This window comes from Danio rerio, chromosome 25, assembly GCF_049306965.1.
Source record: "Danio rerio strain Tuebingen ecotype United States chromosome 25, GRCz12tu, whole genome shotgun sequence".
NCBI classification, from domain to species: Eukaryota; Metazoa; Chordata; class Actinopteri; order Cypriniformes; family Danionidae; genus Danio; species Danio rerio.
Genome location: NC_133200.1, coordinates 30,329,890 through 30,345,729, shown reverse-complemented (window position 1 = coordinate 30,345,729; position 15,840 = coordinate 30,329,890). Strand labels below are relative to the sequence as shown.

Below are 15,840 nucleotides of genomic sequence, written 5' to 3'. Positions count from 1 at the left end.
AATGAGCTGAAACAACACAATTCTTGTCATTTCTTTGGCCAATTTATTTTCAGTCCACTTAAATGTGTAAACCATTGAGTTAACTTAAGCATTTAGTGTTGGGAGAACATGAAAAAGTTACATTGGTCCAACCATCTAGTTAGGGGATTTGTAGTTCCCATGTCCCAGCCAGCATGCTTTGAGTGATATTCAATTAAGAGAGGGAAATGTTGACAATAAAAGTAATCTTAGGTAGTTAACAGAAAGACTTGTTGGAGTTTAATATTCACTTCAGTTTGAAGATTAAGAAGTAGGGATGGGTACCGAAACCAACTTACTATTCTCACAGAGATTATGAAGTGTCTGATGGATATAATGACAAAAGAATAGTAAATGTGCAGTGAACTATACATTCATAATTTGCCATATGTGGACATATGTTTTAAAAGTCAAATTATTATGTTCAGGCAGTTTGATTAAAAGGTGATTCAACCAATCATTATACACAAATTCTGTGCCAAGTAACTGTCTGGCCATTTTTCAAGCAATCAGTCAGACTAACAAAGCATAGTAGAATAACATCGGCGACAGCCGTGAAAAAAGGTGAGAATGTGCTCATATGGAACACATATACAATATACACACAATTTTTTATTTTCCTGAAACCTTGAGAAGTAAAATGGACTTGTGTGGACACCAGCCTCAACATCAGCTGTCACAAGATGACTTGAAACACAAGGACTGAAAACAGATGAACTAATCTTGTCTGTTACTGAACCAATACAGCCCATGTAACTTTAGTTTATAGAGATATGATTTGACCATAACCAGTGAACTACCTGAAGGCTCAGAAGATGAAAGGCGAGATGAGCAAACTTAAACCAGATAGTCTGGAGACCAAAATAAACAATGAATTCATATCTGCTGTCTCTTATAATTTTGTAGATCCATTATTGTTATTTTCAAGACGAAATGTTTTGCATGAGTTTGTGAGTTATGTGTTAGGGAATTCATTTGTAACATTTTAATTATATTCAAATTATCTGAAATTCCCATCAGACTTGTAGGCTACATTTTTAATATTTGTTTTGTTTACACTATAGTTATGCTCAATTCCTGAATTTGCCTCATATTGCAAATGTTTATGTCTTCTTCTGCGTGAAATCAATAGGCTATGTCATATTTTCAGAAATTATTCACTATTTCCCAGGGGAGCGCACAAATTTATAGGCAATCACTACAGCTGATACTGGATGTTTGTCTGAGAAAGAAGGAAGGTGGAGAGGTGGTTGCGAAGGGTCAATTGCTTTCAAAATGTAGTATGTACACACAAAATGTATTAGTTTAGAGACTTCTATGGCTTGGCACACAACGTAGAGACAATGTACACTCACCGGCCGCTTTCCAACTGCTGTTAACACAAATTTCTAATCAGCCTATCATTTAGGCAGGCATGTATACATAGTCAAGACGGTCTGCTGCAGTTCAAACCGAGAATTAGAATGGGGAAGGTGACATGGTTGTTTGTGTCAGACAGGCTGGTCTAAGTATCACAGAAGCTACTGCAACAGTTCTGTGGGTGCAAATGCCTTGTTGATGCCAGAGGTCCGAGGAGAATGTCCAGACTAGTTCAAACTGATAGAAAGACAACAGTAACTCAAATACATACAACCGAGTTATGCAGGAGAGCATCTCTAAATGCACAACATGTAGAACTTTGAGGCAGATAGGCACCACAGCAGAAGACCACACCAGATGCCACTCCTATCAGCTTAGAACAGGAAACGAAGGCTACAATTCACACAGGCTTACCAAAATTGGACAATAAAATATTAGAAAAACGTTGCCTGGTCTGATGAGTCTCGATTTCTGCTGTGACATTTGGGTGGTAGGGTCAGAATTTGGCATCAACAACATGAAAGCAAGGATCCATCCTGCCTGGTTTCAAAGGTTCAGGTTTGTGGTGGTAATGTAATGCTGTGGGGGAATATTTTCTTGGCACACTTTGGACCCATTAGTACCAATTGAGCATGGTGGCAATGCCAGAGCCTACCTGAGTATTGTTGCTGACCATATCCATCTCTTTATGACCACACTATACCCATCTTCAGATGCCTACTTCCAGCAAGATAATCCACATTGCATAAAGCGTGAATATTCTCAGACTGCTTTTTTGAACATGACAATGAGTTCACTGTACTCAAAAGGCCTCCACAGTCACCAGATCCCGATCCAATATAGCACCTCTGGGATGTGGTGGATTGGGAGATTCGCATCACGGATGTGCAGCCAACAAATCTGCAGCAACTGCGTGATGCTATAATGTTAATATGAACCAAAATGTCTGAGGAATTTTTTCAGCACCTTGTTGAATCCATGCCACAAAGGATTAAGGCAGTTCTGAAGGCAAAAGGGGGTCAAACCCAGCACTAGTAAGCTGTACCTAATAAAGTGGCCAGTAAGTGTATACTCGTACAAACTTAAAATAACAACATGGAAAAAGTCACTTTACAATCATTGCTTCCAAATATTTAAATGATTCATCCAATTCAGAAATGAAGATCAGAAAGTCTTGCCTCATAGTAACTGCGCACAGCGTTGCAGAAAGCCTCATCAGCGACAATCTGAGTCTCTCCTTTCAGGAAGGCCTGGAAGCGCTCCTTCACCACCTGCAGCTGTTGCTTGTTCAGCTGAAAGAAGAAAAAAGAAGTAAAAAAAACAAGGCAACATTAATTTATTTTCCTTCAGCTTAGTGCTTTTATTAAATCAGGGGTTGCGGAATGAACCACCAACTTATACAGCAGGTTTTACACAGCAAGTGCCCTTCCAGTTGCTACTCAGCAGTGGGAAATATCCATACACTCTCACATTCACACATATACACTATGGCCAATGTAGCTTATTTAATTCATCCGTATCGCATATCTTTGGACTGTGGTGGAAATCGAAGCACCCGGAGGAAACCCACACCAACTGAAGGACAAGGTGACATTTTTTTATTTTTTTTTTATGCATTAAAAGATGGGCTTTTTAAAATGTTTGTTATCACAACAAATCAACTAAGTGTTGAGCGTGTATTCATTAAAATTACATTTACTGCTAAAATGATAGTCTGTAACTGCAATTTAATAGTAATGTTCATGAAGAATGGCTTTCCTTAAGTACAAATAACCTAATTTTACTTGTATGCATTCATGAAATGTTGTTTGTTGTGTCTTTTTTTTTTTGGTATTACTGATGTTTTGGTAATGAACAACGAGTAGAAAAACACAATTATTTTCCCATCCTTTGATGTGCTACGCAAGCTGCAGCAAAATCAGCAGGAACTATCGAACAAACATATTCTATAATGTTCTGATAAATAGCTTTATTCAAAATATTTTTTTTATTCTCCAAAAAAAAAAAAAAAAAAAAACATTAGTCAGAGCTTTGATGTTGTTTGGGGGATTCCAATCAAATTTGCCCACAGGGAGCATGAGAGGAGGCTGCTTTAGAAATCAGGACCATTAACTGCTTTTCTTAGACATCATAGTTATGACTCATCATACATATACATCCAAGATAGCCATTTTGAAAACTGGCTATGGCAGAGAGCTTGTAAAATAAAACTAAATGTGAAGAACTGTCAAGTAACAGTGGTATGAAACACAAACACATGTTGCCGATTACATGTTAAGCTCATATTTCACTTCAAAATCATCATAGTTTAAAAATAAATAAATAAACAATGCTATTATATGCATTTTGCATATGCACATAAAAAACCTGCTGATGGAAACCCCATACTGCGCAAAAATGTTGAAAATGCGCAGTAAAAAAAATGTATGCGCATACCTGAGCAGGATTAACTTTTTATTCGATAAGAAAAGATGAGCAAAAGCTACAATGAATACACTTTTACCGCACAATTTTCAGTGTGTGCATTAAAAAAGGTCATGTGATTTTGTGATAAGAGATCATGTGATGATGAAAATGTGTGTGAATGGACAAACCAGCAAGCTGAGCACAAAGTAAACCATCTGAAATGTTGTTTTGGTCATTCTAAAATGTCTTACCATTTAAGTATTACTGTTATTATATTATTAATGATGTCCAGAGTCAAGAGTGTCTGTGCTCCACGTCTGACACTTTCAAACGCCACCGCGCGTTCACTGCGTGTCAGGATTGCCTTCTGAGGAGCAAGTCATTTATTAGATGAAGAAAAGATTTACACAGCTTCTTCTACTGCAGCAAATTTCGTTTTTACTGTTAATATTTGGCGCAAGTTAATAGGAAGTGACAATTTTGTTCGCACGTCTTTTATGCGATAATCCAGTTGTGTTCGTTCGCATTTTTGGTTGGAAACATAGCTACTGTGGCGCTGTGGGTAGTACATTCGCCTCACAGCAAGAAAGTCGCTGGTTTGAGCCTCGGCTGGGTCAGTTGGTGTTTCTGTGTGGAGTTTGCATGTTCTCCCCGCATTATCGTGGATTTCTTCTAGGTGCTCCGGTTTCCCCTACAGTCCAAAGACATGCGGTACAGGTGAATTGGGTAGGCTAAATTGTCCGTAGTGTATGAGTATAAATATTTATGGATGTTTCCCAGAGATGGGTTGCAGCTAGAAAGGGCATCCGCTGCATAAAACATATGCTTGATAAGTTAGCGGTTCATTCTGCTGTGGCGACCCCAGATTAATAAAGGGACTAAAATGAAAAGAAAATGTATGAATGAATGAATGAATTAATTAATTAATTAATCAATTAATGAATTTTGCATTGATATTAGAAGCATCCTAAAGATGCAGGGTAGTATGAAGCTGTCTAGCAAATAGCTTTTGTTTATTTTCCTTCATGTCAATAGCAAAGCGAGGCCTCAGGCAAATGTAACAGATACTAAATGTGCAACAACAGACAACGGATTTATAACCACTGTAAATTCCCACCGAGTTTTAGCAACCTACAGGATGTCCTTGATTTGATGTCATGAATCTGTCTTGCATCTAAAGCGATGCCTCATGAAGTCTTTAAATTAGCATTCTAGCACACATCCGTTTCTAAAAAAACAAACAGATCCCAAGCAGATTCAAACACATAACTGTGCTGTTTACCATGTTGTGAATGTGTTTCTGGTTGCAGGCGCACATTATGCAGTAATCAGTAAGAGCCACTGAGCACTTGTTTGGACATCACCACTAAGTAAGTACACTACAAAAGTACAGCACATGCATCTCCCGTATGTAGCACTCGCTTGTCATCTCACTTTCCGCAGCTTATCCACTTTCTGTTGTGATTGATTTGGCCTTGTCGCTTCGTGAGTCAGTGATCCAGTCTCTCTTGTTTGTAAAGCAATGCAGCGTGTTGACAGACTCGCTCTAAATATCCCTCACAGAAGCATGGATTGAGGTGCAAAGAAAAAAAGGGATTAAAGTAGTAGTATAGTAGGTGGGGCAGCATTTTTTTACTGCTTTGTTTACACTGCAAGATGAATCAGCGACAGAGTTTCACACTGCATGCCTTTACAATAGGAATCGCCAACAACAATTCGCAAACTATGTCTCACAACCAAACATACGCGAGAAGTGACATGGAAGCAACGCAAGGTCACGAAGTAAATCTTTTTGTTTTTTAACTAATGAAAAATATTCCGAAAAATATACTTATTTTGCTCACCTGGCTATAAAGGAAATTAGCCATTTCTCCTCAACTTTTTTTCTTTTAAGACCCGGTTGTCATATTGCTCAGGTGACATGTCAAACAAAAACGGGTACTCCTGACAATTGTTCACTAGTTTAGCGCTCTGCTGGCCTTCAGATATCCATAGTGGATGCTACTCTCTCATTGGCTGTAAGTAATCGCGATGTTATTTTCAACCAAAACACGATTCACACGGCATGATTTGAATCGTCGACAGGTCCAGATATTTAGAATGCCAAATATCTAACGGTTGTCTGCGACTAATCTGCGATTCTCTCTAATCGGGTCTTTGACAGTTCACAAGGTTCAATTGTTACTCACGTGGATAAGCACCGAATTTCGAAAATTCTGCTACTATTTTTAGGGCTATTGTAAGATAACAATTGGAAAAAGGTTCTAATAGTTAAGATTAAGATGTTGTTAATTTCTTAGTTAATGCCTAATAACACATTACAATCAAAGCATTAGTCTGATTACAAGTTGTAGCTGTTTTATTAAATGTAGTTATAACTAATCAAATCTATTTGTATTTTTGTAACTATTTTTAATATAGTAATTGTAATAAATCTGATTTTTCCCACTTTCCAATGTTGATTTTATTCCATTAACTAACACTTTGTAATAAAATGTTATTGTAAAGTATTTTATAATCCTTTTGCAATTCCTGAGCAGGAAAATACAGTAACTAGCATTGACAGGCACATGTATGTATGCTGCCAAATTAGCTTCATTTGGACAAAGATGGACAAACCTAAGACTTTAAAAAGACGATGCGCTTCTTTGTCCCATGTCCAATGTTCTAATTTCTTACACAACACAATGCAAAACCTTGAGTCGCACAATGCTGTGCTTCTAGTCTGGGGTGCAGAATGCAGACAGGATAGGTTTAACATGATGTATGGACGTTGACTACAGCAGAATTGAATGTCACTCCCAGCTTGTGTTCTGCTAATGTGAACTGTAAATGGAAGTGAAAGTGTTGCAAATGCATCAAGCGCATCTCTATGACTCTGAAGCAAAAGCAATACTGATATAATTTTTAAATATAATGATTATAGATAGTGGCGAGGCAGTGGCACAGTAGGTAGTGCTGTCGCCTCACAGCAAGAAGGTCGCTGGGTCGAACCTCGGCTCAGTTGGTTTTTCTGTGAGAAGTTTGCATGTTCTCCCTGCCTTCGCGTGGGTTTCCTCCAGGTGCTCCGGTTTCCCCCACAGTCCAAAGACATGCGGTACAGGTGAATTGGGTAGGCTAAATTGTCCGTAGTGTATGAGTGTGTGTGTGAATGTGTGTGTGTGTGGATGTTTCCCAGAGATGGGTTGCGGCTGGAAGGGCATCCGCTGCGTAAAAACTTGCTGGATAAGTTGGCGGTTCATTCCGCTGTGGCGACCCCGGATTAATAAAGGGACTAAGCCGACAAGAAAATGAATGAATGATTATAGATTTTATACATTTTATTTGAAGACATTTACTTTAAAGGTTATAAACAAACAAAAAAATGTATTGCTCTCACTTTAGAATAAAAGCAGGTTTTTCTTTTTGCTGTGTTTCAATGTTACAGAACATTCAGAAATAAAACTTATTAAGCTACATTAGGTATATCTCATATACAGTGTATCTCTCATTTATTTGTGGAGATTCCACTGATTTTTTTTAAACCATAGTTAACATGTTGTGCCGTCTCATGTGTACGATTGTAATAACAAAGGCCCATGGGCAAGGTCGCATTAATAATAATGAGCTTAGGCTGAGAAACTAGACAGTGTTAGCTTCGGATTACTTTATCAAACAATATTTGTTTTCAACATGCACTCACTGCATTTAGAAGTAGACACTTCAAGCTTTCTTTAGATATGTCTCATGTCTGTGTGTTGTGTTTGAGTATATGCGGTTGCAGACCCCATAGGGTTAATCATTTAGTTAAATAAACTAAATCATTAGTAAAATGGCAATACTGTCATACATAAATTTTAATCATGAACAAAACAATAGAAAGTTGGAAATATGTATTTGCAACAAAGAAACAGGAAAAAGAAACGGAACTGTTTTATGTTTTGTCAGTTTAGTGGTTACTTTGTATGAATTTGTCAGAGATCTGTCAATCAGAGATCAGTAAAAAGGAAGCATTTCACCCAACCCCACCCCGAAACCCAGCCATCATCGGAGATAAGCAAATCGTACTAGATTGTACGAGATAGTACAAAGTCACACAAATTAGCCACTAAATCAAAACGTTACGAATTGCAGTGAGATTTTGGAGAATTTTGGAATCTGATCATGACTCCCAGAATCGGAATTGGATTTTTAGACCCTAAAGATTGCCCTATTAGATCTACTAGTTTTTGAAAAGTAATGTATAAACAATTGTTTATTAATATAGCATCTTGGAGGCATCTTTCCCATAACCCCCTAATAATTTTCCATAATTCAAGCCTGTCATAAAATGTGACACAGTGTGTAGCTACAACCAGTAATGACAACACATAAAAGACAGCACTGACTAAATTAATAAGGTAATTATAAAAACTCCCCGCCTGCAGTTTCTCTGCCAGTTGCTCTGAATTTAAGAGAAAGGCAAAATACTATGAAAGTGTGTATCTTTCCTACCTATCCAATTTTATATAAATATAATTATATTTCATTCATAATATTGGTGTTCAAAGAGGGTGGCACCAAAAATTCCCTCTGACCAGTTCCCTTGGCATAAAGTCTCTAATATTATTGTGCTACAAAAAAATGTAGACCCACATTTCGTGATTACTCTAGTTCACACACCCAGAAAGTAAAAAAGCACAACATAAGCATTTAATAAGCATCATTAATCCTCCGAAAGGGATTCTGAGTGGGTGAAGCTGCTCACTTAGTACAGGATTTGTAAGTTTTCTTTGCTATTATTTCCCATCACTAGTGTGTTGTCCACATTGTTTCTGTTTTGCCATTCTTAAAATTAATTTTTCTTTTGTTCTCTTTTCACACATTCTTTCATTGATGGCGTTTTGCTTTTGCCACTCCCTGAACATGACAACCCCCTTACATCGTCATGGCAACATCATCCACTGTGTGGTGAGAGAAAACTTCCAAGGACCAGTCTGCAGCAATTCAGCTGCAGTAAGTTGCTTTCTATTTTACACACACACACACACACACACACACACACACACACACACACACACACACACACACACACACACACACACAGTTGAAGTCAGAATTAGCCTCCCTTTAATTTCTTTTCTTTAAATATTTCCAAAATTATGTAATTTTTTTTTCCTTCTTGAGAAAGTCTTTTCGTTTTATTTTGGCTAGAATAAAACAAGTTTTTTAATTTTTGAAAAAACATTTTAAGATCAAAATGATTAGCCCCTTTCAGCTATTTTTTTTCCCGATAGTCTGAAGAAAATACCACTGTTATACAAAAACTTGCCTAATTAAACTAACATGCCTAGTTAACCTAATTGACCTTAAGCCTTTAAATGTCACTTTAAGCAGTATAGAAGTGTCTTGAAAAATATCTAGTTAAATATTATTTACTGTCATCATGGCAAGATAAAATAAATCAGTTATTAGTCATAATAGTTATTAAAACTATTATGTTTAGAAATGTGAGAAAAATCTTCTCTCCGTTAAACAAAAAATGGGGGAAAAAATAAACAAGGGGGCTTATAATTCTGACTTTAACTATATGTATGTGTATGTATGTAAGAAGGAGAGAGAGAGAGACAGAGAGAGAGAGAGAGAGAGAGAGAGAGAGAGAGAGAGAGAGAAAGATTTATCCTATTTATTTATCCTGTTGTATCCTAAAATGTTGATTGTTGAATGTACAGTTTATTCTGATCTATATTTGTATTGATTTGTATGAATAATATATTATGTTGAATAATAATATAATATATTGAATATTAATGTGATATATTGAATAATATGATGTATTGTTAAAATTTTATTTAATTATTATATATAAATATCACCCCTTTTTTTTACTACTATTTACTGTGTGTACTGTTTTTTATTATATACTGTATGTATGTTACTTTTTATGTAAACTTTATAACTGCTTTGGCAATAAATTTGTAACATTTGTCATGCCAAAAAAGCAATTATTGAATTGAATAGAATTGAGAGAGAGAGAGAGAGCGAGAGAGGGAGAGAGAGAGAGAGAGAGAGAGAGAGAGGGAGAGGGAGAGAGAGAGAGAGAGAGAGAGAGAGAGTATTTAATTACATAAAGTCAGTGCAAAGTTGATTATTGTAGTTGAGTCAATGTAATATTATTGGTTTGGTTTTAATGCATAAGGTTAATTAGGCAAGTTTGATCATGTAATAAAACATGCTTAACATCAGAGCAGACAATAGGGTTGTGCGAGGTCAACCAATTTAGCATCGTAAGATGCCTAATGTGAAACATCGCGATGGACGATGGCATCGTCATCGTAGGTAGCGGTAAAATATTTATTATATAACTAATTATCTATTTGTAGCCTACCGTTTCAACTACCTGACCGTCACGGTCTTTGTTTTACTCATAAGCAAATCATAAATAAATAAAAACAAGTTCGAATCAAGACTCAAATGTCGTTATAATGGCGTCGACAAACTTGGTTGGTAAAACAGGTCCACAACTAACAGGAACCAACCAACAGTATTTGAGGTTTTCACTAAAATTACTTAGTACAAGCATGAAAGCAAAAGATTGAAGCAGTGTACTGGCGCTGTGACTCATAACCTAATAAATTCAAAAGACCGAAGAGTAGTTAGATAAAGACAACATTAATTAAATATCACATTTGACAACTATAGTGAGACGTGATCCAGCGGTACATCCTTGATAACTTTTGTGCTCAAAGCTTCCGCTGAATGAATGCTAATACTTGACGAAACACCAGTGTGGACGTGGATCGTTTTCATTCTAAAACAACAACAAGGCCTAAGTGTGTGTATTTCGCGAGCTGGTTGCTGCTGTGACAAGAGTGGGGTGGAGGATCATGATGCCGGCTCAGCATTGTGATATGTATTGGCTATCGGCGATGGATAATGGCATCGCCTTTTGACCCAAACATAGCAGACATCAACGATGAGCGTACGAATCTTAATGCTGGTGGCACGCTGCAGTGCAAGCTAGGAGATTTTTTTTAAACTCATCCGTTATGCTGCAGTGCAAGCTGAGAGTCTTTTTTTTTATTATCTGTGATGTATTTTGAGCTTAAACTTTACATAAACTCTAAACGTACCTCAGATTTATTTTACATCTTGTAAAACGAGACAAAATATTTCATAGTAATGCCTACTTTTATTATTGTTGACACAACTTTTTTAATTTTAATAGCGAAATGTAAAGTTATTTCATTTGACCAATGACAGCTGTATTAAATTTCCTTGAGGATGTATAGTTCCCAGCATGCTTTGCATGGGACTGCATTAAGACAGACAAATATAGACTATAAACGCCATTTTAGTTGTTTTCAAATAAATACTTGCTAGAATTTAATGGTCATTAATTTAGAGATTTAGAATAGATTACTAATTTAGGCTTTACGTTTCAAAGTTACCAGTGTGCAGAAGAGTTCTGTGATCAGACTTGTCTGAAAGAAAGAATTATTGAACTACAATAATTGACTCTTTAGAAAAAACTCTTCTTTTAAATTAACAAATTAAGATTAATTGATACAACAACAAACATTGTTCAACAAATATTCACAGGATAATTCAACTGCAAATATCATAATTAAACTAACGCCAAAGACTCTTTTTTGTGCGCATGGAATCAAGATTAATTAGTATATCTTAATGCATTAAAGCAAATTTCAACATTATATAAGCTCTACATTGTTACTTAAATACAACTTAACTCAGTTATTCGTAACCTGTTGATGTATATAAAAAGAAAAACTTATTTTTGTTGAATAATTTATTATTCTTTATTTTATAAAAGAAAATGTTGTTGTTTTTTTGAGTGCAGGATGTCTGCGGCCCAATCCCAATTCTATTTTTGTACCCTAGCCCTTCCCCTTGGCCCTTGAAGCAGAGTGTAAAGGAGAGGGGCTTCAAAATTTGCCTGTTAGAAATGGGACAGCACTACAACACGTGCACACGTCATCATATGTCATCCGTGATCTATTGTTTCATATGAGATTGATGATAGAGACTGCTTTAGTTGTTCCAGTTGCTTTCTTTTTTGGTATTTATCTTCAGAAAAATCACTGAAGGCATATATCATGTTATCATAACAATATAATGTGGCAATAAGATCATAACTGTACTGTGCATTTACACAGAGGCCATATTCATTTATGTAAACACATGAAAATAACATTAAAGGGCACCTATGGTAAAAAAAATCTACTTTTTCCAGCTGTTTGGACAGACATGTGTGTAAGTATAGTGTATGGACCGTCATATTGGGGTGATTTTAACACACAAAGTCCTTTTTTGTCAATTTAACAACATAAAAACGGTGGACCGATTGGAGCGGTTTTTAGATCGACCGCAACTTGACGTAAGAGTGCGGTCCCCCCGCCCACAAATATTGATTGACAGGCACACATCACCTAATCCTCAGTTTGTCGTTTCACGTCCGCCATTTTCAACATGTCAACGAGTCAAAGCGATGTCACTAAAAGAACACCCTTGCTCTATTTTAGATGTAGGGCTCATTGGGCTCAACACAAGATCATCATTCATCACATGATCGCTCTAATCGGAATAATTGTTTGTAACTTAGTTACAAACTTAGTTTGTAGGAAGGTTTGCAAACTAATGTACTTATCATTGCGTCTACCTTAACTTAAGCCGTTTGCATTTCTCGAGGTCACAGAAGCTCTTTGTGAGTGTGATCTTAACTAGGTGCAGCCGTAAAGTGCGAGCGCCTTTGCCTCACTCCATTGGAAAAAAAAAAAAAAAAAAAACTTGCCTGCAGGTCGCACACAAGAAGTGCCGCTCGGTGACGCACAGCACCATGCTTTTTAGAATTCTAAACATAAGTGAAGTAAAGTGAAACGGCTATACGTCGTGTTTGTTGGCCTCACGCATCACACACACCTGTCAGTCAGCCAGTCAGCCAATCAGCAAGTAACCTCAAAGGGTTAAACAATTAATGCACAGCCCTACTACGGTTACAGAAAAGTTTGCGCTGTTATAATTCACTTACCTTTTAAAAAGTTTTGGTCCGATTATCACCCACTATTAAAAAACACGACTGAATGTTTTGAATGGAAAGCTGTAATGTAGCATGGCATGGAAACATGGCTAATGATGGCTTATCGTTTTGTAATCTAATTACTAGATCAAATTACTAGATCAACAACAACCAGTACACTGTAAAACCCAACAGTTAACTTTATCAAACGAAATAAGTGTAGTTAACTCAAATTTACTGAAAGTTAATTTTACTCATTTGAAAAGAATTTGAACTAACTGTTGAAGGTAATGAGTTAATTAAATCATTACCTCATTACTTCAGCTGAAATGGTGTAAGTTCACAGAACTCATATAGATTAGTTTTTGAACTCAAATGGTTTGTTGCAATTGGTTTCTTCAAATGGTTTGAGTTTACTTATTGGGTTTTACAGTACTCAGTTGATTTGAGTTCTTTTCATTTATTGGGTTTTACTGTGCTCAAATTGCTTAAAATAAATATATATATTCAAACAAAAATGTCATGAGCCTAAAGCAAGTGCACGAGACTGTCAGAAAACAGGTGTCACCAGGCACTCTCCTCCCAAGTCTTGAAAAACATACACTCCTCCTACTAATCAAACACATACACTCCCTCAACAAACATGCCTCAAATGCATTGCTTCACTAAATGCCAGTGTAATATAAGTGAATACTATAATAAAATAAAACAACCTACATACAAAAATATCTGCAATACAATTGTATTCATTATTACTTTACTGTATAGTAAAGACTAAACAACATGGAATGACAAAATCACTCAACTCATTGAATTGTTGCCCTTGTAATACTAATGTCATATTAAAGTAGCAAACATGTAATACTGTAGTGAAAAAAAAATGTTTAAGAAATCAATTCTGTATTCATTCTGAGATTTTGAAAATGCTTTGCTAATCTCTCTTGAATAGGGTGGGTTAAGTTTTTAACAGCATAGGGTGCTGTAAGGTTTACAAATAGCCATGCATGCATCCACCTCTTTACAAATACTAACTAAATAGTCTAAAACGGGTCACCAACATGGTGCCCGCGGAGGATCACATGTGTTGCCCGCAGTCCTGTTCTAAAAATAGCTCACCATAGCACCACTTATACCAGTAAGCTTCATCTAATATAGAAGTAATCATTTAAAAATGTAAATATTTGCAGAGATATATAAAAATAAAGTGTTGCACATTGATACATTAAATACAGGCTATTTCCTACCCTGTTAAATTATTCTTGATAGCTTTTGTGAGAATCATTAACATGATCATTGTCTTCACATGGATGAATATCATTAATTATTACCAAAAACAAAGTATAATTAAAAGTAAATTGAGCAAATTTGTTATTTAAGAAGTGTTTATCAAACTGGTAGCCCTCCACATTAATTGGTACCCAAGAAGTAGCTCTCAGTTTCATAAAGGTTGGTGACCCCTGGTCTAAAATAATCATAGGCAAGGTTAAGAAAGGTTAAAGCTAATTACAGGAGCGTTCATATTGACCTTATTCTCCGCAGACGAGCGGGCACTGCTATTTGAATCTTTTTGGCACGAGACTTCAAGTCTCATTCACTTCCATTCATTTTTAGACATTAAAAACTGCTCGTTTCGCTGTTTGATGTTGCAAACTGATATTTCCTTGTTATATTATTCTTCTTGGTCTGTATAGTCATGCAAACATTTGTTTGTAGAGCAAGTAGTTTGACCATTTTTTGCCGTTTATTATTCCTTGTCATTTCTCCCATAGGCGACTGAAACGGAAGTTTTAAGACAATCGCAAAAACAGGCGCACTTCCGCATTTTAGAATAAGGTCAATAGACCAATTGAATGTGGTGATGTCATTGACCCAAAGACATTTCCTGCTTCTTATCATACTATTTTATAACTCTAACAAGAGGCCATTCAATAATATATTCATGTTAGAACAGATATCATAGCATTATTTATCAATATGTGGACCTTTTTGGTTTTTCGGAAGCTATGGAAACTAAAAATGTAAAGCAGGAAATGCGTTGGGATCATTGTTTTTGTTTGCTTTTTTGCTTTTTGATAAGCCAATCAGTCAACGCTGACTTTCTGCCACTTTATGGATCATGATTTGCCACGCTTTCCTATTTCTGACTGCTTCTTTCAGTTGTTCCATGTTCAAGTTCGTGTCAGTCTTGATTGTGTCCAGCCATCGTGTTCTCTGACGCCCTCTTCTTCTCAATCCACTGACTGCACCGATCATTAAAGCTGTTTCCATTGTTTGGCTGTTTCCATTAGTTGGCTCGCATGATATGACCAAAGAACGAGAGCCGCTGCTTTGTGATTTTGCCCTCTAGCGCTACATTTTGTTTGACATGCTCCAGGATCGTTTTGTTTGTGATCCTTGCTGTCCATGGTATGCACATCATTCGCCTCCAGCACCACAATTCGAAAGCATCGATCTTCTTTCTGTATTTCTTCTTGAGTATCCAGCTCTCACATGCACACACAGAGATTGGGAAAAAGACATTGAACGGCATTGATTATTCTGATCTTTGTTACAATGCTGATGTCCTTGCTTTTACATACCTTCGCCATTCTTTGCATTGCACTGCGGCCAATTGCGATTCTTCGTTCGATCTCTGGCCCTGACTCGCCATTGTGGTCGATCTTGGATCCAAGGAAGATGAAATCTTGGACTGACTCGATTTTCTCATTGTCAATTGTTATGTGGACAGTATCATTTCTTGCTGTTGTCATTACCTTCGTTTTCTTGATGTTGAGGTATAGTCCCATGTGTTCACTATCTTCTTTCACTCTTTGGACCAGATATTTGAGGTCCTTTTCACTTTCTGCCATCAGGGTCGTATCATCGACATAACGAAGGTTGTTAATGTTTCTCCCGCCGATCTTCACTCAGATTGGTGACTCGTCTAGATTGCATAGCCTCATGACCATTTCGGTATACAGTTTGAACAGGGTATGCGATAAAGTGCATCCATGTCAAACACCTTTCTCAATCCCAAACCAGTCAGTGTTGCCAAATGCCGTCCTGACCGTGGCATTTTGATT

At 36.7% G+C, this 15,840-nt stretch overlaps 1 protein-coding gene across 12 annotated transcripts in view; it reads right to left on the bottom strand.

The window, feature by feature from the left end:
- Positions 1–15,840, bottom strand: part of cadps2 (Ca++-dependent secretion activator 2) — a 365,750-nt gene that overhangs the window by 304,943 nt on the left and 44,967 nt on the right. For all 12 annotated transcript variants that reach the window (XM_073943222.1, XM_073943226.1, XM_073943221.1 and 9 more), the window contains exon 2: positions 2,556–2,669. In XM_073943222.1, the coding sequence (XP_073799323.1) occupies positions 2,556–2,669 (114 nt within the window). The remainder of the gene's footprint in view (positions 1–2,555; positions 2,670–15,840) is intronic.